General features: G+C 44.9%; 1 protein-coding gene across 16 annotated transcripts in view; it reads right to left on the bottom strand.

The window, feature by feature from the left end:
* The window catches only part of SNX29 (sorting nexin 29), a 557079-nt gene that overhangs the window by 258770 nt on the left and 270382 nt on the right, over positions 1 to 27927 (bottom strand). For all 16 annotated transcript variants that reach the window (XR_014235418.1, XR_014235419.1, XR_014235420.1 and 13 more), the window contains one exon: positions 24399 to 24505. Coding sequence is in view for 9 of the 16 variants with exons in the window: in XM_082359262.1 (XP_082215388.1) it covers positions 24399 to 24505 (107 nt within the window). In the remaining 7 variants the exon portion in view is untranslated. The remainder of the gene's footprint in view (positions 1 to 24398; positions 24506 to 27927) is intronic.

Here is a 27927-nt window from a genome sequence, read left to right as displayed (position 1 = left end):
TCTGGACAGGTTATAGCTTGTTGGTACTCCACCTTGCCACGTAAAACAGGCAAATAATTTGACCAAATTCTAAATGGGAACACTGTCTTTTCCTATATTCAAAGCCCAGAGAAGCATAATTAGGAAACTGTAATTGCAGTGTCTGAGGTTTTCAGAGCCCGGATGGGCCCCAATGTCAACAGCAATCTGCTTTTCAGGGTGGGATTGGGGTGACTAGGGGCCATGTGCAAAATTTAAGAGGGTGCCAAAAAAATCAGGCATCACGTTTTTATGCAATATTTTGAAAAATCAAAATAATGTAAAAAACCTATAATGAACAAAACAGCAAAATTTTCCATAAAGACGGGATGAGTAGTACTGATTTCTCCTTCAGCCTCAGGCTGTGATGTGACTGGACTCCGCACTGCTGCTGTTTCTGAAGATGATAAAACATGCCCACAAAAGCAAAATGACTTGCCATCGTCACAATGTCACTGGGAACTAAATCGTCCAGGTCTCGAGGCCCCCTCTGCTCTGTGCTCTTGGGGTCCCTGCCACCTTGGGTGGGGTCACTGCACCGTCCTCCCCAGCCCCCCCCCCCAGTCTGGATGTCACTGCTGCCAGGTGATCTTCACCAAGTGTCCATCTAACCTGGGCAGGCACAGCTCTCTGGTTGTGGTCAGGCGCTCCTCCCACATCCACAGAGGGGAGGCTGGTGGCAACCAGCAAGTTGAATTCAGCATGCAATGTATTTCACTGGACTCCCCGGGTGTTTATGGTTAAAATCACTTGCAAGCATTTTGAAATTAAGATTTTAGAAAAAAAGGAGATGTGTGATTTCTCTTAACACAGAAATGTTTTGGCAACACTGGGCCCACTCTCCCATGAGGGCGTGGAAAAAGCACAAGCTCTCCGGCCAGCATCAGCCCCACCATGTGCTGGGCGATGTTCAAGGTACTGGGGACACAGCAGTGGACAAAAGTGACCAAAACACCTGCTCTCATGGAGTTTACATTCCGATGGGACACATGATGGACAGGATAGGTGAAATAAAGTAAATCAAAAGATAATTAAGATGAAAAAAAAGCAAAAGCTGGTAGAGGAGATCTGAATAGTTATCTGTAGGGGAGAGGGGAGCAGTTTTAAACAGGGTGGTCAGAAAAAGAAGGAAATCTGCCATTTGTGACAACACGGATGGACCTCGGGCAGCATTGTGCTAAGTGAAAGGAGCCAGAGAAAAACAAATACCGCGTGGTCTCGCTTATATGTGGAATCGAAAAGAGCTGAACTCATCAGAGCAGAGAGTAGAGCGATGGTTGCCGAGGGCTGGGGGAAATGGGGAGATGCTGTTCAAAGGGCACAAGCTTGCAGTTACAAGATGAGTAAGTGCTGAGGATCTAATGTACCGCATGGTGACTGCAGTTAATAACACTGTATTGGGGACTTCCCTGGTGGTCTAGTGGTAAATAATCCGCCTTCCAATGCAGGGGACGCGGGTTTGATCCCTGGTCAGGGAACTAAGATCCCACATGTCGCGGGGCAACTAAGCTCGTGCACCACAACTACTGAGCTCGCGCGCCTCAACTAGAGAGCCTGCGTGCCGCAAACTACAGAGCCCATGCGCCCTGAGGCCTGCGCGCCACAACTAGAGAAGAGAAAAACCCACACGCCACAACTAGAGAGAAGCCCACAGGCCGCCAACAAAGATCTCACGTGCCACAACTAAGACTCGACACAGCCAAAAATAAATTAAATAAATAATAAATCTTAAAAAAAAATAACACTTTTTTGTGTTATGTTATTTTTTGTGTTGTGTTTTGTTATTTGTATTGTATGTTTGAAAGCTGTTAAGAGAGTAGATCCTAGATGTTCTGAACCACACACACACAAGCAAGGAAATTTTGTGAGGGGATGGAGATGTTAACTAACCTTATTGTGGTAATCGTTTCACAATATATATGTGTATTGAATCACCACATTGTATGCCTCTTAAACTTACATAGATTTTGTGTCAGTAAACTCTCAATTAAGCTGGGGGAAAATAGGGTGGTCAGGGAGGGGCCTCTGAGAAGTGGGTATCTGAGTAAAGACCTGATGGAGGTGAGGGAGTGAGCCCATATCCAGGCCTGCAGCACCCCTTCTCACTCCCACCTCTTGAGGAATGTACTTAACTTCCTCGTGCCTCAGCTTCCTCATCTAGAAAATGGAAAATACAAAAATTACCTACCCTCAGAGGGTTGCTATGAGGATGAATGAAATAGTGTGTGTAAAGGGTGTATAGCATAGTGCCTGGCACGGAAATGCTCAGTAAGTGCTGAAACCAGCATCCCCATCTCCGACACCATCACATCCACCACTGTCTCTACCTCCATCAATAACACCTCCATCACCACCACCTCCTCCGTCAATAATGCCTCTACCACCACCTCTACCTCCATCACCATCAACATCTTCCATCGATAACATCACCCTTTCCACCACCTCCTCCGTCAGTAACACCTCCATCACCACCTCCCCCTCTGTCAGTAATGCCTCCACCACCACCACCTCCTCCATCAGTAACACCTCCATCATCACCACCTCCTCCATCAATAACACCTCTATCACCACCTCCTCCGTCAACAACACCTCCATCACCACCACCTCCTCCATCAGTAACGCCTCCACCACCACCACCTCCTCCGTCAATAATGCCTCTACCACCACCTCTACCTCCATCACCATCAACATCTTCCATCAATAACATCACCCTTTCCATCACCACCTCCGTCAATAACACTTCCATCACCACCTCCTCCTCCATCAATAACACGTCCATCACTACCACCTCTACCTCCATCGATAACACCCCCAGCACCATCACATCCTCCATCAATGACACCACCTTCTCCACCAACACCACCTCTATCAATAACACCTTCTCCTTCTCCTCCACCACCACCACCTCTTCCTCCAACAATAGTACCACCTTCTCCATCACCTCCCCTATCACCATGAGGGTAAGGATGAAAAAAGAGATAAGCCCCTTAAACAAACCAGGCTGTTCTGGGCCTTCCTGGATCTTTCCACGCCCCAATCCACTTACACTCTGCTTCCCAACGGATGTGCTACTTCCTGGCACAGTGACTCCTTCACTACCCACTTCATGTCCAGGTAGGGGACCAATCTGTGCTGCCACGGCATTCAACACTTAAAAAAATATATACCTACTTACATTCCTGAATTTTGCATCGAACCAAAAAGCAAAGACTTTTCCAGCACTCAGCACATGGCAGGAACTATCTGGCAAACGTTTGGAGAACTGAACTCTTCCTACTACACGCCTGTCCTTTTCTGACACTCATCAGCTATGAAATCATGTATGAACTATTCGTATGGGGGGGGCGGTTGAAAGACCATTATATACACTGCACGCATTGACTCTAAATTCTAGTTCCTATAGATTTCAAATAATCAGAAAGCTGAAATAACTAGATTTTTTATAGTGTCACACTATGATAACTGATGTTCGTAATTATGGCCTTGAGGAAAGGCAAGCTCCTTAACTGCCTTCTAAATTATCAAAGATCAAATTATGTTCAGTTGCATTTTAGCGTTAAGTGTATTTTAATTATATTCTCATTCTTGGAAAATTAGTAACCCACATGGCTGAAATACATGACCAAGGCAGCTTTGTGAATAAAACATTCTGGATAAAGCTCAGATTTCCAGAATGTTCTCACAAACCCGTATTCTGCCATCATTCTAGGTAAATGAGAATTGATAATTTACATCCTCTTTTTCCAAAAATAATATGGCCACTTATAAACAGGCATATCATGGAATAGTATTTTAAAATTAAATGAGGAAATAAAGGAGGGAGGAGAGGCAGGAGAACAGATGAAGCCAACAGCAAGGTTAGAATAGAACACATAGGCTACAACGTCTCCACTTTAGCTAATGACGAGCCCACACTTGCCTCTGAGCTTCCCAGCAGGCAAGGTGAAGAAGAAAACACGATCAATGACAACATTCACAGCATCCAAAAGACTTGACTACTTACTCAAGAGAATCATTCCTGGGACTTATAACCATGAGAAATTTCTCTAACATAGAAATTACTCACGTTACATACAACGTGAGTAATCGCCAACATCCTTACCTACATGCTTGCAGAAAATACAACAATGATTTTCTGCAGGCTGTATCTCCGAACACCCCAAGGATGGAGGACAAAAACTCAAATGCCACTGAAAACACGCGAGATAGGCTGGGTTGGGGGAACATTAGGGAACAATAGGTAGTTAAGGACTGTAGTAAGCCGGAAAACTTGCAAAGCATCTGAAGGAGGCAGCTGGAACTCAGCTCCACCCAACAGCTGCTGTGCAGGAATATGGGCCCAATGCTTCCAGACAATCCAATTTTGTAAATTGTGAAAATTTCAACCATACGAAAGAAGAAATATACATACACAGAGGAAATAAATAACAGTAATAAATAGCTGTGTACCCACTCACTGCCTGTATCACTTATGATACAGAACCTTCCAGAACTTTTGAGAACCTCTCCCCTGTTAGCACTACATTCATTTTTGTATTTGTAATCCCTTTGGTTTTCTGGATGGTTTACCACATGGGTGACTTCCTAACTTACCTCCAGTTCCATTCTACATTTTTCTCATCTTTATATAAATGTGTTCTGTAATTTGCCACATAATATTCCTGAGACCCACCCACGTAGATGTGCACAGCTGAGGTTCGTCCAGTGTCACTGCTGTACTGATCACTATGCCACGCCACTATTTTTTAAAATCTCCTCTCTCGCTGATGGATGTTAGAGTTGCACTGAATGTTCCGTCATTATGAGCAACGCTATGGACGTGGCTGTCTGTGTCTCTCCTGGTGCCTGTGGGCAAGTATTTCTCGAGGGTGGGGCTCAAATCTAGACTTTAATATTGGCCAAATTAACTTCAACTAAAAAGAACATTTGCATCAACTGTACACGTGCAAGGAAAACGCACCCGTGGGCTAGATGCTGTCTATCGGTTGCTGGTCTGCAGCCTTCAACACAGGCTGACAGCTTCATGGTAAATTGCAAAAGAATAATTCTCTAAGCAGAAAGACGACTCATGCTACATGTGCTCCTGCCATGAACTAGCTTCATTCAAGGTCAAAAGGGCCTCATATGGACAGACCATCTGACCTTCAGGCAATGTTTGTGAATATCATTTCTTAAAAATAAGCTTTTGGAGGCTTTTGGAAGGAACAAAGTGGGACCTTATACTCGCTCACACAAACCCAGAGGGAAGACATACGTGCTACTGGCCAAGAGCCGATCCTTACCCTTTCAAGGGCTCTTGGGTTGGAAATCTGACCACCTGTCAGCAGGTCACACTGTGCACTAGAAATGGCACTACTAAAACACCCACTACTGACAATGCGTCCAGAGTGGGAATTTGACTTCAATGATAAAAGTTACAAAACTCTGCAGAGAGTATGATGCCAAGTTTGAAAAATTCCATACATTCCAGTCAAAAATAAGTATACAGTATGTGACAGATAACACCTATATTTATATGGTAATTATGGGAACAAAATGTCATAACAGACCCCAAAGTGTCGAGAGTGATCATCTCTGGGATGACCTGCAAGTGAGTTTTTTTTTAAGTTTTACTTATCTGTAATTTTTTTCAATGATCCTATGTTACTTTTATTCCTAGTGACAGGGGAATGTGACTCATCAAATTACCTTGACTTGCAATGGCTGTGCTCCTAAAGAGCCCAGAACGGACCCTCATGAATCAGAAAAGCTTTGAGAAAACAGTGAGATTTCTTTCAAAAGATATTCACCCTAAAAGGTGGCCCCAAGATAGTCCACTGTGCTTTGTAAAAGGTACTACTTAGCAGAAAGCTTCCAAAATGACAGAAGAGCAGATAATACAATCAACAACGATAAACAGAAAATTATAGTATCAGTGCAAAAAAAAAATTTATATATATATATATATATAGAGAGAGAGAGAAGTAGGTCTCCTTTTAACTGTGTAAGCTGCTTTTATTTTTTGGAAATAAAGTTTTCATAAATAAAGTTTTATGAGCACACAGCTGAGCCTCACTTAATTCCTCTGCAAAGTGGCAATAATCATACTTACCCTTCACTCAAGTGTTATGAGCATTAAATATGTATTCTGCCTGGCCCGTGACAGGCACTGACTCTGACAGCGTGATGATCTCCCATCACTACCACCATCATCATCGAGTAGGAGAATCATCTAGATCAGGAGTTGGCACACTACCACCTGCTGGCCAAATCCCGCCCTCTGCCTGATTTGATAAGTAAAGTTTTATTGGAACACAACCACGTCCATTTGTTTACATATCATCTGAGGCTGCTTTCGCGCTACAATGGCAGGGGTGAGTAGCTGCAACAGATACTAGGTGGCCTGCAATGCCTAAAATACTTACCACTTGATAGAAAAAAAGTTTGCTGACGCATGATCTAAAAACTGCAAAGTGCTATACCAAAGAAAGTTATAATTTTGATGTGTCAAAAAAGAATTGTAGGAAACTTACTTTTCTTTTCCCACATACATAAAAGCTGTTGGCACAAAGTTTTGGATGCAAAATGGTATTTTAACTGCTGACGGCCAATTTAATCCACTCAATTTTATCACTTTACATCCAAATTGACCACCACTTTGCTTTAAAATATATGCCATCAAGCAGCTCAAACCTCAAACATCAGGAAGGCAGTTGTTATGTTATTTACAGAGAAACTGACATCTCGCTCTCCTCCTGAGCTACAGCAAAGGGATGGAGGAATTTTTCCATTAATTTTAAAAGCTTTTAACTACAAAGCAGAAAAGATTTTTCAGGAAGACAAAAAGGCAATATTTTTGTATTTAAATCCAGTTTTCTTCACAAAAGGAAAATAATTTCTGCATAGTAGGAATTGGGTCGTTACCCCAGAACACATTTCATTTAGAGGAGAGGACGGAATTTAAAAGACTCATTTTCAGAAGCATTAATCTCAGGTACCTGGAAATGAAAGAGCTGGGGCACAGAAGCTGGTCTTTGTAGGAAAAAAATGTCCAAGTTTTTGTAAAACTGGTCTCCCTTCTCTATCTTCACACTGTTAAAAATGGATCTATTTTTAAAACCACCTGGAGAAAACCACGTGGAAGAAAAAAAAAAATCAAGAGAACGCAATTTCAATCTCCTTTGCTAAAAAAGAAGTATCATTCTTTGCCCAAAGCAGGCCACAGAGTTGCCTGCGTGACCCAGAGAAGTAAATGAACTGGGGCATTTTAAAGGTTCTGTGAAGGGGAAAGAAATTTTTAAGAAGTACTTGTCACTGTATAAAAGAGGCTGACAGCTTGCCCTGGCGAAGCTGAGTTTTCGGTACTGAAATGGAGCCTGTGAGTCACATGGAGGAGGCCTGAGGAAACAGTGTTTTCAGGTCTGTGCTTCACCAGGTACAGAGGTAAAATTCACCTGCATCAACAGAAGCGGCGGAAAAAGCAGGATGCTGATGGGGAAAAATCAGCCACGAAGGATGTTGTGAGACAGAGTTGTTTTCTGAAAAACAAAACTAAGAGGGCTGCGGGCAGCTTGACAAGTGAAAGCTCTGAGGTTGGGAGGGGAGGGAGGAAGGGCCAGGGATCCCAGCAGCCCTTCCGAGCAAGACTGACGATGACACTCAGAAAGCGTAACAGTGGACTCCGAGAAAGGCGGGAGGCAGGCCTCACTGCCCCGTAGTGGGGTGTGGGGTTCCCCAAAGAGAACCGATGAAGCCACTGTCCCTCATCCTGTCAAGTCAATCCCCGGACAGGCAGAGTGGAGGACCGAGGACAGGGGGTAGAGCGACCTCCTCTCCCTGGGGCTCCAACTACACTGGGAGCAGCAGTCCAGACCCAGAGTGGCTCAGCCCCACAGTGGTCCAGAGCAGCTCCAGTGGTGAAACAAGCCATCCTCAGCCATGTGACAGCAAGCCAGGGAGAGGTGGGGAGCCAGCCTGGGGAGGGGCCTGAACTTACCCCAGAGAGGAAGGTGTGCTCATGCCTAAGAAGAGGGTCATGCAGGCAGACAGGCCCAGCTATCATGCAGCACAGACAGTGCTTTCTGCTGTAGCAGCGGCAGCAGCAGCCCGAAGCTGCCCAAGTTCCTGTGGAGACGGCAGAGGGGTGATGACCATGGACTTCCCTGACCTTGGGTGGAAGGGGCGTGTCCTCGGAAACTGGGACCGGCTCACTCTCCCTGAGGAGGCATCTCCCTGAGTGCCCTCGCCAGGCCATTCTCGGCCCACCAGGGGTGGGAGGCCCAAGCAACAACGAGACATGGGGCTGCTCTGTGACTGGTGGAGCTCAGGGGTCATTCAACACAGGAGTGTCACTGTCTGTCCCGCAGCAGGTAGATAAGACAAGACAGTCCTTCCCCACAGCACACAAGCCACCCGAGGAGAAGAGGGGTGGCAGGAAGCAATGCGGACGATTCCCCGATTGATCTGTCAGCAGTGCACATCAGAAATCAATACTTCCAGGCTACAGATGAGGACAACTGAGGCTCACAGAGGCTGGGTAACAGGGCCAGGGAACACACCTAAGGCCAACACTGGGACTCTCACACTCTGGGCAACATGGGGACAAACCACCTCCACCAGCTCCTGTAGTTCAGATTTAAGGTTCTTTTCAACAGGGAGGAGTTATGAGTTTCGGGCCTGGAATTTCACTCCCAGCTCTGCCATCTGTGTAACCTGAAGCATCGGTCATCTCACCACGCCTCATCACATCGAGTGATTCTAAGGATAAAGTGAGATAAAGTGCTCAGAAAAATGCCTGGCATGCTATAAGCACGGAACAGATGTAAGCCAGGCAGCCTGACAAGGACCTGAACCACCTCTGAGAAAGACACCTGCCCCCAAAAGAACAGAATGGCTCACAATTAATTGATAAAAAGGATTCTTTGTGCTTTTTATTTTTTCAATCCACTCAAACATGCCCCCAAAGTGGATTAAATAAAAACACTCAACTCATTCTTTTCTACAGAGCTACTGCATCAAGGCAAGTTATTACCTGGGCTACATAATTCATTTGATTAATTTGCACGCAATGAACCAGGAGAAGCGGCAAAACCCCAAAGTCTCTGCAAGTCCAACTCTGAGTCCATTTCGAGCTTTGCAAGAGTATTCCGCTAGAAGACAGTCATAAAATGTGTCAGGAAATAGAAATGGTGCGCTTAACCTCCAAGGAGGGCCGTCACATCTCACAGTGACACCTCTGTAAACGAAGGCACAGTCTGAACAGCGAGGTGGCAGGATCTCAGCCCCTGCAGCCACCAGAACTGGCTCCAAAAAAAAAAAAAAATCTGTTCTGCGGGGGTGGCAGGGAGAGAGAAACTAGGAGCTTGGGGTCAACATATACACACTACTGTATATAAAAATAGGTAAACAACAATAAAGTGTACAGCACTTTTTTTAATACATCTATAAAAATCTGAATCACTTTGCTGTATACCAGAAATTAACACAACACAGTAAATTAACTATACTTCAATCTAAAAAAACAAAAAACAAAACAAAAAAAACCCCACGGTTCTACCACTTCTTTGCTGTGTGACTCAGGATATTATACTCACCCTTCCCGAACCTGTTTCCTGACCTCTTGGTGTAAGAATTAAATGAGAGGATGCAGGTGATGCCCCCGTTTAGTTTTTGACACATAGTAGGCACTTATTAAATGGTATCAATTGTATTAATTTGTACTTAACAATTATTCATTCATTTCCAGGTGAGTGAGCCACTTAGGGGAAAACTTCGACTTATTCCACATAATAGATGGTAGCAGCAATGTTTACATACGAGCTTGGACAGAGTTAGTGGAACCTTGGCTTTTGCAAACCTATTACCAGAGCCACCGTGCTGTGTGTCAGCCTCTTGGTGCAAGAGAACAGGCAGGTGACGGAAAGTTTTAGATCCTTTAAATAAAACAAACAAGAGCATCAAGCTATTGGAGGCAAAGTCCCAAGTCTAATGAAGGGCCACTTCTAAAGTGACAGGCACCCTCAGGCAACACTTTTCACAAGATGTGCCCCAACCATACCCAAGCAAAACTGCTACAAATCTTCAAGCTGGAAGCCTTCAGGTTCCCTCCCTGAGGACCAAACTGCAGAGCCTTTTAAGAAACAGAAGTCTCTCAGCACCACCGGCTTGACCCACAAAACCACACCTTCTTGAAAAGGTCAGAAATGGCTGCCTGGGCTTTAGAAGGGTATTTCTTTCCAAAGGCCGAGAGTGGAGAGGGGGTGGCAGGTGTGGCAGTTTGCGTGTGCCTGCGTCAGGGTGAATCAGACAGACGGGAAAAGGCAAAGGAAAGAGAAAGCTTTCCAATTCTACCGTGCACCGAAAAATAACCATTAACTGTAGGACCCGAAACAGAAAACTCTAATAGGAATGATAAACGGATAGTGCTAATAAAAAGAAAACCTGAAGGCGTCTGCCTCCGTCTCACCCTATTATATATCAGTCAGTCGCCTCCTGGGAACTTGGTCGAGCCTTTGCTCGTGCTGATCCTGAAACCTGGATTACCCTGCCCTTCCCTGTCTCTCTGGCAAATTCCTGTTCTACCCTCAAAACCCAACTTAGAAATGAACAGTTCTGCAATATCTTCTCTGAGACACCCCAAACCATGCCCCTCCACTACCAGATCTGGCGAATTCCCCTCTTCCCTGTGTTACTTCTTTTGGTTTACTGATCACTTGCTGCTATTGGCTACTGCTTTATGACGCTAACTCCCCTACGAGGCTGCGAGCGCCCTGGGGCAAGAGAGAGGTTGATTCATCAATGTATCCACTAATCTGGCACTCATTCATTCATTCATTCATTCATCTGTTCATGCATACATGCACTCAAGCATTCACTGAGCACTGAAGTGGACCTTCGTCACCTGTCCCTATGGCACCCGTTTCCTGTCCAGCAACAGTCTCCGTGTTCATTGGGAGATCCACCCCTCTCCTCAGTCCTCATTCTCCATGTCTGAATGGGGTTCTTCCCTCGGCCTCAGCACATGAGAAGGATCCTGGGATTGGGTGAAGAGGGAGAAGGGACCTAAGCTGGCTCTATCAGAGGGAACTCAAGGCTCTTCCCAGGAGTCAAGAAAGAGACTCTTGTTTCTTCCCCTGAATGTGAACCTGGAAGAAAAACTATCTGCCCAGGGGTTATCACAGCCAGCTGTGATCAGGAGGGATAAACCCACCAAAATGATGTCAACCCAGACATGGTAGAGGTAAGGGCCAGAGAGAGAGAGAGACAGGAGCCTGGTAACAGAGCTCACGTCCCAAGATTCAGCCACACCTAAAGCCAAACTCTCCCTTCAATCAAGAAATTCTCTTTCTAGGCATAATCAGGGTAAGCTATGCTCTGGCTGTAATAACAAGCAAACCCTGGTATCTCAGTGGCTGAACAGATATGGTCTATTCCTGCTCTCACAAAGTCTGCAGTGGGCCCAGCAGCACAACAGGGCCAATCCCTCCCAGGCGGTGACTCAGGGATCCAGGCTAGCATCACCCTGTAGCTACGCCACACGGAGCACATGGCTCCCAGGGTCATCACGGCAAGGACAACGAGATCAAAGAATATTCACACCAGCTCTTCCACGCTTCAGTCTTAGAGGATGCTCATCACTTCTGCTTATAGCCCACTGGCCAGAATGAGTCACATGGTCCCAGTCTAACCTAAGGGAGACTGGGAAATGCAGCAGTCCTGCTTGTCCAGGGAGAGACAAGTGAGACAGGCCTGATGAACACACAGCACAGTCTCTGCCACAACAGGATCAGCCACACTTTCTATCACCTGCAACCAAAAGACTCCAAAATGATATATGCTGGGACCACAGCAGTGAACAGGACGTGAGAATTGTCAACATGGAACCCACAGCACAGTGAGAGGTGGGGCAAAGAATGAGGGAAACAAGAACCCGCAAGACAGGCAAACACACATACGGCACAGTCAGGACGAGGAGTGGGGATGCGGGAGAGGTGGGTAGCAACAAGACACCTGGGGGTAACGGAACTTAGCTTTCGGGAGCGCAGAGGGCTGGTAGGGGAAGGGTTCTAGGGCGAGATCTGAAAGCTCAGAAGTCAGCCCAGGAAAATGGGGAGGGAAGGGGACACAGAGAAAGAATAGGGTTCCAGGTAAGAAACCAACGGGTAGAAAGGTGACACAAGCTCACGGTGAGGTGAGAAACATGGCTGCAGGAGAAGATGAGAGCGACGGCACACAGGTTTTTACGGTAACACATAAAAAAGGGGTCACGTTTTAACGACTCTAAGGGCAAAGAGGAGCCACTGGAGTCTTAAGCAGGAAAATGGCCCAAGCCAGCTGGGCCTGGGGTAGTTTTTCATTATTCCGTCCACGTGCATTAAACTCACCACCTCCTTCCTCCCTGTCTCTGCATCTGCCCCCCACACCTCCAACTGCTATGGCTCCACATTGTTGGGGATAATCCCTAGATGTTCCCGGTGGGCTGGGCTCACCCCACGTGACAGCCGTGCCCCTTCACCTGGAGCATCCTCAACACTGACCTCGATAGGACAGTGCCACCTATTCCCCCCGACCCCGACTGAGACCACACAACTCCTCTGGGAGCCCAAGAAGCAGCTTCAAGGAGCCACTTCCCGCCTCAAGAAGGAAAGCAAATATAAAACAGGCCCAAAATAGTGTGGGTCTGAAAAGCTGAAAACCAGCCACCACAATTACAAGTATTTTTATCCATCACCCAAAAAGGAGTAGCGGATCATTTTCCAAGTGTCTCTCTAAGGAAGTTCATCTGTTCAATCTCACGTGCTCCAGACTCCAGAGACGCAAACAGAAATGAGGCTGTAACAGGAACGGCAGCCGAAGAGCACACCCAGGGTGGAGACACCGAGCAAATGGCAGGGCCTGTGGTATCATCGCCGATGGAGGGTGGTGACCCCACCACGAGACGGGAGAAGAGACGCCCAAAGGTCTACGCGAGAAACCAGGAGATGGGCAGGGACGAGCGAGCACTAATGAGCCTGGAGTGTGGGCGTGTCTGCACCGGAGCTGGGCTGCCACCTGCCACTCCACACACCCTGCCAAGGGCAAAGAGTGACGAAAGGCCTGGGGACGTGCAGGAAAGAAAGAAGGCCCGTCCGGAGAGAAGGGCGCACTGCCCGAAGTGGAACCTTTCCCTTTGCTACACTGGGCAGGTCACCTGAGCACACAGGAACAGGCTGGGGACACGTGATGAGCGCAAGAGGCATGGCAGCAGAAACTAACACAACACTGTAAACCAACTATACGCCAATAAAAATTAATTTAAAAAAAGAGGCATCAGAAGAGCCCTGCCATCTGAGCAAGTGCTTGGGCTTGTGTGTGTCAATACAGCTTACAGCAGGGCTTGTGTCTGTCAGCCAGAATTTCTTCCCATTATCCCTCCTCATCCTTCAATAATTCCCTTGGGTGTGACAAGCTCAGAGCTAGCATGCTTTCATCACCGTGGCTCCCCTTAGAGTTAAAAGTTAGAGCCAGCCAGCCAGCAGGGCCTGCCTCTGTTGCAGCAGAAATAGAAATGAAGTTTTCCCTCTCCTGAGAACAAGGAAAATAAAGGCAACAGTGCCAGACTAGAGAAGAAACATAACCTGGACTGAAAGAGTTAATCAATCCTAGTTTTATTTTAACCGTTACTAATCTATAGTGTCTGTTGTTAGATTTGTCCTTCACAAAGCGAACCTGTCACCCCTAATCCTGTGTAATTTACATTCTGCACCTGGTATTTGCTCCCCCTGTAATCTCTTGTAGCAAATCACCCCTTGTAGCTGTTTGCTTTCCAGAAGGGAGCTCCCAGACAGATAACCCAGAGACTAATGGACCCAATTACTGGGTTTCCTGACGCCAGCGGTGACTAATTTTGAAATAATGCAAGAAGAAGAAGAAGGCAAGACATTCACTGTTTTGATCCTTATCACTCACTTTGGACTGTGAACTCCCCTGTAAGAATCCCTGTAATTCCGCAGAGTGGGCGCACAGTTCTTGAGGCACTAGCCTACTGTGTCTTCCCTTTGCCTGGCAAAGAAAATAAAAAGCCTCTCTATTTCTTATCTTCCAAATCTCTGTCTCCGTATTTTTATTCGGCATGGGTGCACAGGGAGCCAAGATTTGGCAACAGTTCCTGTTTCTAGCTAAGCGTGAGGGGAAGAGAACTAACTCTGGAGTCAGACAGCCAGGGTTACATCCTAGGTCTACACGTGAAGCCCTGGGACCTTGGGCCGGTGACTTGTCATCTCCAAGCCTTAGATGCCTCATCTGTAAGGATGCAGCAAACATTAGATTAGACAATCCAATGTGACGCTATTAGCACAGGGCCTAAAAGTAGAATAAGCCCTCAACTTATGCTAACTGCTACTACCAACGTTGTCATCGATGTTTGGGGGTTGTTTTTCTCTAACTAAATGTCACCAAAAGCCTAAGAGGTCACAGAGTACCAAGCACATGACAGACTCTCAAAAAACACTGGTGGGAGACATTCTCTAGGATCAACAATCTCATTTCTTTAATAAATTTCAAGTAAAGAAGAAAGGGAGAGAAGGGAAGATACAGATGGGAAACCTGCAGATTCAGAGAGATTTAAGAGGTCCATTAACTGATTACAATGTGTGGATGGACCCCATTTGGAAACTTATTCAAACATTTGTTTGAAATGAAAATTTGAACACTCACCAGATATTTGATGATGTTAAGAAATTATTGCTAATTTTTATTTAGGTGTGATATTATAGGATTTTTTTTCTTTTAAAAAATAGGAGGACCCTTATGTTATATTAGAGATATATTTCAAAATACTTTGGGAGGAAACAACGCTGTGCTTTGAACTTGCTTCAGCGTTATCTATGAGAAGCTGGGGAAGTAGGAAGATATATGGACAAAGCGAGATTGGCCATGACTTGGCCACCATTGCTGTTGGGTGATGGGTACGTGAAAGCTCATTATATTCTTCGGGCTATTCTTACATTCAAACTTCCCATAATGAAAATATATTTTGAATAAGGGAAGAGAATGTGAAGAACATATGCATATATATATACACACACATATACACATACACACATATATATGTATAACTGAATCGCTATGTTGTACACCTGAAACACAATATTGTAAATCAACTATACTTCAAATTTTAAAAATAGAATATTAAAAATAAGAAGAGAAAACACACAAAAAATATTTTGAATAAAGTACTGGACTGCCTGTGATCTTCATTAGGGAACTAGTTCATTCACGCACAAGGGCACAGCGGAGGCCCGTGTGCCCAAGCATTTGGAAACCCAAGCACTGGGAAACCTGCAAGCCATGGTGACACTGAGGCAGGAGATAGATGGGCCCCAAGTTAGACATTTACAACTAGCTTCCCGTTTACACTTCATAGGGCAGGAAAAAGTGGGTTGCAGGCCGGACACTTACAACTAGCCTCCTGTTTGCACTTCCTGAGACAGAAGATAGATGGGTTTGAGGTTAGACATTTAAAATCAGCCTCCTGTTTGTTCTCCAAAATGGAAGCAATGACAGAGACAGGGTAAACAGCCAAGCTTTGTCTCTTGTGGATGTCCTAAGATAACAGTCATGGCAGGAACAGGGGCAAAACCTTGTTTGAGTAAAGGATCAAGGGATCTCTGCTTCCCCCCTCCTTGGGGCAAGGGAGACACCACACATGTGCAGAAAGGCTCCTTGGGGGTCAAAAGTCAGGGGACAACTCCAGGCCATGGTGACTCTTGCTTTTCCAAGATGCCTTCACGTTGGGACCCATCTTGGCTGAGAGGTGCCTGCACCCCTAAGGGGAGGGTCCTGAGACAAATTAGCCAGGGGGGACAAAACAAGATGATTGGCTGGAAGACAAAGACCTGGAAAACTGTGCCCTTATAAAGGGTTTAAACTTCCCAGAGGCGCAACTCTCTCTCTGAGTTCACCCCTGCATCTTTCTGCATGTACTCTGTCTTTCCAATAAACTTTTTACTTTTCTCTTTACCTTCTGCCTCCTCACCTGAATTCATCCTTGACAAGACAGGCAAGAACTAGGGATCCAGGCCCTAGCTGCTGGCCCCTGTGGTCTAGCGGTTAAGACTCCCAGTCCGGACACTAAGATCTTGCTTCCAGCTACTGCTTGCTGCTGCTTGCTGCAAGCTGCCACTTACTGCTACCTGCATCCGGAATCAACACCTCCTTATCTCCAACCTGTTCCATTTCCAAGAGTCAGTGCAGCTGTGCTGGTGACAGGGCTGTGGCTGATATTAACTGGAATTAACATAGAAAGCCAAGCAAAGGGGAGGAAGACCTCGGCTTGGCCATCTCATATGAATTAGGTGCTAAGATTCCTTCCTCAGCAAACTGAGGGGAAGGAACAGGAAGCAAGGGGTCCTGCGATACTGTGATTTACTGTGGGCCACAGTTCTCAGCTCACAGCTCCCAGAACCCTTGGAATTTCCTAAGTGTTGAGAATGATAAAAGGTATCTTTTGTTATGTTAATAAGATGACTTTTAGAAGCACCTAAGGATGGGGGCTGGGTGCCAGGAGAACCAATCCTGTGATTAGAAGGTTAGAACTTTTGGTCCTACCCCCTGGCCTCCAGGGAGGGGAGAGGAGCTGGAGGTTGAGTCAATCACCAATGGTCTACGACTCAGCAATCCCACTACTGGGCATATACCCTGAGAAAACCATCATTCAAAAAGAGTCATGTACCACAATGTTCATTGCAGCTCTATTTACAATAGCCAGGACATGGAAGCAACCTAAGTGTCCATCGACAGATGAATGGATAAAGAAGATGTGGCACATATATACAATGGAATATTACTCAGCCATAAAAAGAAACGAAATTGAGTTATTTGTAGTGAGGTGGACGGACCTAGAGACTGTCATACAGAGTGAAGTAAGTCAGAAAGAGAAAAACAAACACCGTATGCTAATACATATATATGGAATCTAAGAAAAAAGAAAAAACGGTTCTGAAGAACCTAGGGGCAGGACAGGAATAAAAATGCAGACATAGAGAATGGACTTGAGGACACGGGGAAGGGGAAGGGTAAGCTGGGACGAAGTGAGAGAGTGGCATGGACATATACACACTACCAAATGTAAAATAGATACCTAGTGGGAAGCAGCTGCATAAGCACAGGGAGATCAGCTCGGTGCTTTGTGTCCACCTAGAGGGGTGGGATAGGGAGGGTGGTAGGGAGACGCAAGAGGGAGGAGGTATGGGGATATATGTATACGTATAGCTGATTCAGTTTGTTATACAGCAGAAACTAACACACCATTGTAAAGCAATTATACTCCAATAAAGATGTTAAAAAAAAAATCACCAATGGTCAATGATTTCATCATTCCTGCCTCTGTAATGAAGCTTCTATTTTTATGGATAGGACAGGGTTCCAAAAGCTTCCAGGGTGGTGAACACATGGGGATGTGGGGAGAGTGGCGTGGCTAGAGAGGGCATGGATGCTGGTACCCTTTCCCCATACCTTGTCCTATGTATATCTTCCATCTGGCTGTTCCTGACTTATATCCTTCTACAATATACCAGCAATCTAGTCAGCAAAATTTTGAGTTCTGTGAGACGCTCTAGCAAATTCGTCGCCTTGGGAACCTCTGATTTATAGCCAGTTGGTCAGAAGCACAGGTAACAATCTGGGCTCACAACTGGTGTCTGCAGTGGAGGGTGATCTTGTGGGACTGGCCTCTTACCTGTAGAATCTGATGCTATCTCTGGGTAGATAGTGTCAGAATTCAGTTGAATTCTCAGACACTCTGCTGGTGTGGGAAAGCCTACACACACACACACACACACACACACACACACACACACACACGCTGGAATTGGGTGAGGAACCATTTTTCAGGCCCCCTAAAAGGTGCTCTGTTAAAAGAAGTCAGTCAGTCTCTCTCTCTCTTTCTCTCTGATATTCCACAATCTGAGATTTGCTAGGACTCGCATGGGCCTCCTTTAGAAGATTTTTTAATGGTATTGTGGTTTTGTTTTGTTTTGTTTAGAGCTCTTATATTTTACAGATATAGCCTGAAATAGGAGTGGAATGATATGAAAACTCAGGTTTGCTTCAAAATACCACAAGAGACTGGGAGTAGGATGGGACAGAGATGATGCAAAATTGACCAGGAGTTATTAACGGCTGAAGCCAGATGATGGGTATTTAGAGGCTGATTAAACCTCTAAATTTTCCATTTTTGTATCTTTTCCATAATAAAAAGATTTTAAGAATTCCTTGGAGATTTGGCCTTGTTAGTCATTCACACTTTAGTGGGCATTACCCCTATCCCTCCAGAAGGGAGAACTCCTTACCAATTTTCATTCATACATAACAATTTTGCTTCAACACCCAGTTTTGCGTGGTGAGCAAACTTTTTTCCCCTGACGAGGTGACAGCCCGGTCTCAATCTGCTCAGTATCATGAGATATTAAAAAACAAAAACAAATTCACATCAAACTCTTCATTTTGAGCAGCAGTTTGATGGAGATGTCAGCTCAGAGTTCTGTATCCTGAGTCCTTACACGGAATCCAGTCTTTTATTTAAAAGCCTGTTTTTCTTTTGCATAAAAATGACTCCCAGATACATCAAGAGTGTTGGGACCCACTGGTGCCAATTTATGAAGCCAGTGCTGGTGGTATAACTGCCCCCAAGGTCCTGGCTGCTTCAGGAACTTTTCCATTTTATTAAAATGATGATCACATTCAGAGTTATCCACAGCGTGTGATTATGAATGTATTTTTTACCAGCTTGATGCTTAAGCTTACTTTTCCATTAATAGTAACTCTGCCATTATAATGAGAACAAATGCCGCTAATACACATTTATTTCACCCATGAGCAAAAATTCAGGGGCTAACTACATTCACACAGTAAATGATAAGTATCCTATAATTTGAAAACTCAATCAACAGCTAGCTGCGTCCTTCCACACGGGAGGAAGTAAAGGTCTGTTTGCTGAGGACGGACGGGCTGTGTTGCACACGGCGCAGAGGCGAGCAAACGACGCGGAAGCAGGGCTGTGATCAAGGCCTAGGACAGTATGCAAAAGGCAGACCAAGGAGCCCCAAAGGAGAGGAAGAGGAAACAGCATCTATGGATTGCAGACATTTACAAAACTTCACATGAACTAAGGCATTTTGGAGGTTAAGTAACAGACATTCTAACCTGAGCTACCAAGGAATTACTGTAAACAGTCAGGAAATTAGGAGAACCTGGCCCAGAGAAGGACCTGAAACCAGAACAGCTCTGGCCAGTTCACACAGGAACAAATGGAGAGTTATCAGGACCCAGTTACTGAATAAATGGCCTCTCAAGCATTCTTGCCAGTCTTGTTTAATTTAGGAGTTAAAGCCCCAACTGCCCTGGCTCAGGTCACATGCCTGCCCTGGGGCCAAAGTACCTAAGATTTACTCTCCTACCAAGACGGCAAGACATGGTGGGGCCATCATTCCTCCAAAGGAAATCAGGACAGAAGGAAGAAAAGAAAGCACTCCTGTCCACTACGGGTCCTGAACCTGATTCTTTATATTTAATCCTCAAAGCAACCCTAGCAGTAGGTATTACCAGCTCAACTTTACTGAAAGAGAAACTGACGCTTAGAGAGCTCAGGTGGCCTGCCCAGGAACGAATGCATGGCGGTGAGGGACCAATCTGAACTGAGTCTGACATGGGACACCTGTGCTCTCCAAGCCACCAGGCTGCAGGAGGTGACGCAGGACCAAAGTCCAAATGCCACCAACAATTCTACATTTTTCTTGATGGCAACTGCTAGAAAGGAATGGAAAAATCTCTGGAGACGAATCCAAACCAAAAGGATTGCACTTGCAGGAGGTAAAGAAGAATCTTAGAGCAGATCTATCTTGGACGCGTCCAGTATCTTTTATCCTCAAAAACCTTGGTGAGAACAAATCCATTTCCTCTAATGTGTAGCTCTTCAGGAGGGATGGGAAGTGGACAAAAGAAATTTCCGAGTGTCATCACTAACAACCCCAAAGAAAAGGGGAGGAACGTTCTAGAAGCTCCAGTTAGGTGCCCAAGCTCTGCTAGACTGCTGTTAAAGACATAGCTCTAGGAGCCCATGAGGCAGGCATCACTCTATGTGTGCACTTCTGGCACGTCTAGCCTGTTTCCTAATGATCATAACGGACATGTCTGCCTCACCCCCCAGGCCGGGAGCTTCCCCAGAGGCAGGCAATGTGTCTTGTTCATCTTTGTAACCTACGACAAGCCTTGGTTACACAGATGCTACCCACGGATGAAGCATCAAGGACTTTGCAATCAAAAGAAGAAGGAAAACTCAGTCTAGGGAAGAAAACGCCACTTGAGGAACGTCTCAGCTTCAGACTCACACCTCTCGTGGCTCATCTCCTAGAATCATCAACTCTACTGCTCCCAGGGTAGGGGAGGCCACTGAGGGTAGAGAAAGGAAGTTGAAGGCTGGACCCTTAGGAGGTAGTCAGTAAGTATGTGCTACATGAGCTGGTAGCGCCCATCTGTCTCTCAAGGGGACTCCCCCTCCAGACTCTCCAAGCTCAAATTCCCCCTAAAACTGACCGCCAGAAAAACGTGTGCCTCCTCCAAAGAGCCATGCTTCCTCTTATTAGATATGGAATCCTTTCCGCCAGGATGCTCTGAGCTACAGGGGTGCCTTGTACAACCCACTCTCGGCCTGAGAGCGGAGAGAAGTCCATCCATCACTCTTTAAACATGACCCCGAACAGCCGAATCCACCTGACAGACTGTCATCCCATTCGATACTTACAGAGCTCCTACTATATGCTGGAGCCGAATGAGGCAATGAACATACAGTAAAAAAGATAACGTCCCAGCCTGGCATTCTACTGCAAGTGGCTTCAGAATCGAGTAGGTCCGAGGGCGGATGGGAGGCGTTCCCTCCTCCTGCAGTAACTGAGGGTGTGGGACGAGGCCCCGCCAGCACCATGCCAAACAGCCGATGTGCCATGTTTCTGTCAGCTACTGCTGGCAACCCTCACCTCCCTCCACGCATTCTCTCAAATGGGACGAGTGACTGGCCCTTCTCTTAGATGTCTCTTTTTCTCACTGAGCCTGGCCTTCCAGAACACAGCAGGACGATGGGTTTGGGCTCTGGTGCTAGATGGCCTGAGGGATTCGGACACAGCTCTGCTTCTTACCAGCTGAGAAGTCTTAGACAAGCTACTTCACTTCTCAAAACCCCATCTGTGAACAGTACCTTCCCTCAAGGAACCCTGCTGAGGATTGCAAGAGTTCATCGACTTGACGTAAAGACTTAGCACAGTAACCAGAATTGAAAGTGTGCGCTGACGGCTAGCTGCTAGTATTACAGCGGCTCTTACATAATGAGTGTTTTGATAGCAGTGTTCTTTCCCTGCCAGATTAACCTACACCTGCCAGGATTCTCTTTTCCCTCTTGTTTTCAAAAGTTGACCACCACAGGGTGTCAGGAACAATCTTTGCACAGTCTTTCCTGTCCTGGGCCCCTGACTCTCACCAGCTACTACATATGGTGTTGCTTTGGGTTCTGAGCTGTCCGTGCAGCGTGCTGTGTATGTGTGCAGGTGGGTGGAATGGTTTTAATGCTTTGAAAGACACCTAGAGAAAGAAGGTTCAGGAACTCCCTTTTCGTTGGGATGAATCACAGAAGAGTCATTCAATTGTTGGGGTATTTTAAATAGTCATATTATTTTAAATGATATGTTTTTTCTTCCTTTGCCCTTTTGAAATGGGAAGAGCAATGCCTCAACTCTTCCCCCTCATCCTTTTATTACTCCACTCCAACACACGTTTACAACTCTTTCTTGGTAAAAACCAACCCATTAATAAAATGACAGCCGAGCATCACGAAGAACGGGTTTGATTAATGCCAACAAAGAGGGTTCGGCAAAAGTCATGGTGAAATGAAACACTAATGTTATTCAGAGATGAGAGATCACTGACAGGATCTCACTTTGCAAACAAAAACAGAATGAAAAATCAGTGCGGCGTAGTAAATGCCCCTGGAGGACCATCCCTGCTTCAACCTCACCTCTCTCCCAGCTGGCTGACTACAGCCACTGACTCCACTGCTCCCAGGGCAAGAGGATCACAGAAGGAAGTGAAAGAAGGCTTAAGGCTGGCAAGAGAAGTCTTTTACCCTGATGTGGGAGTTCAACAGCTACCTCTCTCACAGGCAACAAGAGCAACGACGCAAGGGGATCCGACAGTAACTTCACATCACACCTGGATCTTCCCCGCACATCACAGCTGGAGCGCAGTGAGGTGGTGAGGCTTTCTCATGGTCAAAATGGGTGGTAACAGGGCACCCAACAAACACTGAATGAACCAACCATCCACCCAAGCAGCCGGGCCATGAATGAACTACGGTGCTTCCTCAGTGGGTCAAGCAGCCGGTCACTTCCTCCCAAGCCCCTCCGAGTTTCTGATGAGCATGCCAACCCCCCAGATCACTGCCCCAGGCCCGGCACCCAATGGAATCCAGGGACACACGCACTGGTCTCTAAGCCGTGCGGGTCTGACCACATCCTTACAAGTGGACACATCACCCTGGTTCCCCTGAAGGGACAGAAGCTCCCCTTTCACTCTGGTAAGAACCCTTCACCCTTCCTGGCTCAGCAGCCCTTCCTTCATTCAGCAAACCGGAGCCATCCCTGTCCCGGGAGAAGTTCAAATACTTTCACTCAAGGGCTATTTAGCTAAATTCACCGCCCGTCAACAAACAGTCACTGAGAATACAGAGATGAAAGAGTCTCTGCCATCCAGAGACCCGGAGTCCACTAGGATTGTCACAGTTCTGAGGGTAAGGGGCCCACTCCCCTCTCCACCCAGGCTTTCTGCCACAGCCAACTCCGGTCTCATGATCCCTCTGGATGAAGGTCCACGGGTGGGCATAGTGGTGGGCAGAGACGCTGCAGGGACCACCTCCCCGGTGCCCAGGCCCTCCCATCCCGGTTTTTAACTCTTCCCCCAGTTGCCTGTTTGGCGAAGACCTTGGCTTGCTTTCCCTTGAGCTCACCTGAGTTAGAACTCACGTTGCTTCTAAAGTCAGCTCCCTTCTTTCGAGGTCATTTAGAGACAGAGGAAACAGACTACAAGGATGGCAGCCTGAACCAGAATGAGCTCAGGGGCTGCTCCTCAAAGGCCCTACCCCTGAAGCCCACCCCAGGTCAGGCACGTCTCCACGGCAACTGTGGGTGTTTTTCTGATTCCAAAAATAAAGCTTACTCACCGTAGAAGATTTAGAAAGTACTAAGTATAGGTGTATACTTTTATGTGTGTATGTACACAAACATACATGACTTGTAATAAATACTACCACCACTGGATCACCACAACACATACACACACCTGTATATATATTAGTTACCTAATCAAAAACTTACTCTCCCAGCTTTACCATTGAGTATGGTGATAATTAATGGTTTCTGACAAAAACATTTGATCATACCAAAAAAGGACCTTTATTCTTCATTTACCAAGAATATTTTATCAGATATCGATGATGAGTGTTACCAAATGGACATTTTAGTACCTATCAAGATAAATATCCTGTTTTTCTCCTTTGATTTATTAATGGGTGGACTTAATGGATGAATTTCCTAATGTTAAACCATCCCAGATATCTTAAATACATTTTAACTTTTTATATATGTTATTCCTTTAATATATGAGTGAATTTGACAGAGCGATACCTTTCTTGAATTGTGATGTATCCATGCACAAATGCTACCAGGCTATACTTTTCTTGTTTCTGCTATCTTTGTCAGATTTTTTGTACTGGAGTGATACACACTTGAACCAAGGTACAGATATAGATAAAAAATGCTCTAAGAAAATATAAATAGTGAAGGGCTTTTTGTATACACCTTGAAGGGTGTCCTGAAAATCACCATAAAACCATCCAGGCTTGCTACCTTCTTGGGATACAGTCCTTTCTTAACTTTTATAACTTTCTTCCACAGATTTTTTTGGTCCCTTCAGGTAGCCTGCGTCATCTTCAATGAATTTTGATACTGAATGCGATCCTAGAAAACAGCCCATCTCATCCCTATTTCCCCATTTCTCAGCACAAAGTTGTATGTGATATTCTCTTCTGTTTTGAATATTCTCCAAATCCAAGGGTACAATTGTTTTCTTATTTTTCACGTTTTCTCTCTTATCTCCTTGCCACAGGTTTCTAATTAAATGATATATTTCAAAGAACCATGCCTTACTTTCTTACTTTTCTCTATCAATTACAATGGTTTTATCATTTTGTGTTTTGTTTGTGGGAGGCGGAGTGTGTGACTGCTTGTTTTGCTAACATCTGTTTAACAGGCTGGGCCTATGTCTGAAAAGTCTCCAAAGCAGCCAATGTTGGGAATAAACGCAGACTCTGCCACCCTTACCTCAATGAGCTTTCTTTCATAGGAGCTTGCTAGTTCCTCGGCAACTTCTCCCGGCTTCTGGTCAGTAACTGTAACTTCTCCATCAACATTCCAAAGATTTGGTACAACTTTAGGAAAAGAAAAACATTCCATAAGTATTTTAACAGTAATCAAAACTAATTCTCCCAGTTGAAAAAAAAAAAAAAAAATTCTTCTTTTTCCAAATGGCTTCTCCAGAGAGAAAGCTCTTGTTAAAGGAGAAAAAAAAAATCACAATTACTAATTACTTCAGCATTGCATCATTTTCACAGAAGTACAATAAATCAAATGATAAGCTGTATTTAAGAACAGCAATAACTGTCCTAGAGACAGATGCACAGGAGACTGGGGAACGATCTTGTAGCTACTTTCCATTTCAGGGGAAAACGGACAATGCTTTGGCAAATATAAGAGCCTACACTTGCATCTTTTATACTGGTCAAATTTCTTTTTCTCCAACAAAAAAGTTTTCCAGGAGATAGCGCCTGCCTAGAGCCTGAAGTTAAATGGTAACGGGGCTCAGATTACACTTAGAACCAAGGAAGCTTCTGGAAAAACTCTAAAACCAATGCACAATGACAATGCAAAGACATCTTCATGAGATACTGACTCTCAGGTCAGCACAAGAATTAGTACAGTATTTTAAGGAACCTCCATACCCTTTTCCATAGTGGCTGCACCAATTTACATTCCCACCAACAGTGGAAGAGGGTTCCCTTTTCTCCACACCCTCTCCAGCATTTATTGTTTGTAGACTTTTTAATGATGGCGATTTTGACTGGTGTGAGGTGATACCTCATTGTAGTTTTGATTTGCATTTCTCTAATAATTAGTGATATTAAGCAACTTTTCACATGCCTGTTGACCATCTATATGTCTTCTCCAGAGAAATGTCTATTTAGGTCTTCTGCCCATTTTTTGATTGGGTTTTTTTTTTTTTTCATATTAAGCTGTATGAGCGAAAAACAGAGTTACATATATCCAGAGAAAACTTTAATTTGAAAAGATACATGCACCCCCATGTTCATAGCAGCATGATTTACAATAGCCAAAACATGGAAGCAACCTAAGTGTCCACTGACAGATGAACAGGTAAAGAAGATGTGGTACATATACACAATAGAATACTACTCAGCCATAAAAAAGAATGAAACAATAACCATTTGCAGCAACATGGATGGACCTAGACATTATCATACTAAGTAAAGTAAATCAGACAGAGAAAGACAAATACCATATGATATCACTTAAGTATGGAATCTAAAAAAGTGATACAAATGAACTTATTTACAAAACAGAAATAGACTCACAGACAAAGAAAACCAATTTATGGTTACCAAAGGGGAAAGGAGGGGAGGGATAAATTGGGAATTTGGGATTAACAGATACACACTATTTTATATAAAATAGGTAAACAACAAGGACCTACTGTATAGCACAAGGAACTGTAATAACCTATAATGGAAAAGAATCTGAAAAATATATATATATATATGTATAACTGAATCACTTTGCTGTACACTTGAAGCTAACACAACATTGTAAATCAACTATACTTCAATCAAAAAAAAAAAAGAATTAGCACAGTAGATGCATTGTTTCTACTATCAGGTATATACCCACATATGCTCACTTTGTAGAGAAGAGTAAAAAGATAAAAACTGGGAAAGAGCCAGATAATTCCAAGACAAGTAGGAGAAGAAGAGCAGTGGAGAACTCCTGCACGAGCAGTTAAGAAGACCCAGCAGTGTGACTATGGATTCACCCCACATCTGAAAACAAGCATCAGGGATGCAGATGCAGATGCCTGTTTGTCCTGAGATGAGACTCCTGGATGCCCCATCAAGTGTGTTGAGACAGCAGTGAGGCAGAACAGGAAGCTAAGGTGAGCCCCCCAGGGACTGGGATTCGAGAGACACGGGCTCTGGTCAGGCACTGAGGGAGAAGTCAACACGGGGAAAAGCTGAGCAAAAATGGGACTCGCTGCTGGGCCTGAACTGACCAGTGGCTCCACCTTCAGCCCTTCACAGAGCCTCCATCAGGCCACAGCTGGTCAGGGCCCCGGAGGTAGCAAAGCCCCTGAGTGACAATACAGAACATACTGGAATAAAACCCTAAGCGGTTTCCATCCCAGCAGTGACTATAGCTCCAGCCACTAGTGCAAGGAGTGACCCAGTAACAACCTGTTAAAGTTGACAGACTGAACATGTTAATTTACCTTCACAACCTCTCAAAATCTCATTAAAATACCAATTAAAAATAATTCCTTCTAAAGGCACCACCTTTAAAGAAAAAGAGAATGAGAGAGAAAACACAACAAAATTTTAGAAGCTGAGAAGAAGGTAGGTAACTAGTGAGGAACCTGACAGACCTGAGAAAATTTCATTCTCAGCTACAAGTGGGCAACTGCAAAACACAATCTGATTAAAATGAAAAACTTGCATAAACTGCTAACACAAGACACTTCTAGGAGCGGGAGTGAACACCAGCTAAAAGTCCAAAGAAGGGATAAAAGTCTGCCTTAAGAAGCAACTAGCAGAAGATTAGGGGTTTATTCTCCAGAAAAGGTTAAAAAAAAACCCCAAAAAATAGTAGCTGCGCCTGAGTTGAGGTAGGGGTATCTTACTGAAAACAGAGGTAAAAATAATGCACACTGAACTTTTGAAGTTTTTCCATTCTTCTTCCCTCCCCACTCCCAGAGCAGCAGGCAGCAGGCATATACCTCTAAGCAAGGGAACAGAAAGTAATTTCCTAGGAATCTACCAGCCAAAGAGGAAAGGGCTCAATGTGGGAGGCTTTCCGGGAAAATGGCACAGCCCCTCACCCCACCAAGAAATGATCTTAGATAGTTTTTAATCAGTGTTTTAGTACCCCACTCTTACATCTGAGAAGACAGCCAGAAATCACCTTACATTTGAGGCAAGCACCTAAGATGAAAGACAGGGACCAGAATAAACAAATAGAAAAATCAACACATAGGAAAGAAAAATTATTAAGTGAGAAGAACACTTCAAAAGCAAACTACCGGTAATACTCCCAGAGAGAGAGGAGAAGGTGCAGCTGAGAAACGGGAAGAGGGAGACACTTGAAAAGAACACACAGAATGTATAAAAGCCCTTTGGAAAGCAAAACTATGACAGCAAAAACGGAATACCACGTATAAGGGATAGACAGTAAAGAAATTTCTAGAGAATAGAGCCAGAGGATGACAAAATGGAGAACAAAAAAGGAAATCAAGAATTACCAAATGAGAAGAGCTCAAGAAAGAAAAAATAACACAGAGAGGAGGAAGTCAAAGATATAACTCAAGAAATGTCCCAGAACCATCAGACACGAGTGTTGAAGCTGAAGAGCTCTACTGAGGATAAGCTTGATGATAAGCGATGCTCACGTGCTCACAGTGAAATTCCACAACACGGGAGACAAAGAGGAGAGGGTACAAACTCCTGAAGTGGAAGCAGAATTTTTACAAAGGATAAAAAAAAATCAGAAATGGCATAGGATTTCTGAA

This window comes from Balaenoptera borealis (genome assembly GCF_965194805.1).
Source record: "Balaenoptera borealis genome assembly, chromosome: 16".
Taxonomy (NCBI): domain Eukaryota; kingdom Metazoa; phylum Chordata; class Mammalia; order Artiodactyla; family Balaenopteridae; genus Balaenoptera; species Balaenoptera borealis.
The sequence above is the reverse complement of the archived record's forward strand: the minus strand, read 5'-3'. Positions and strand labels throughout refer to the sequence as shown.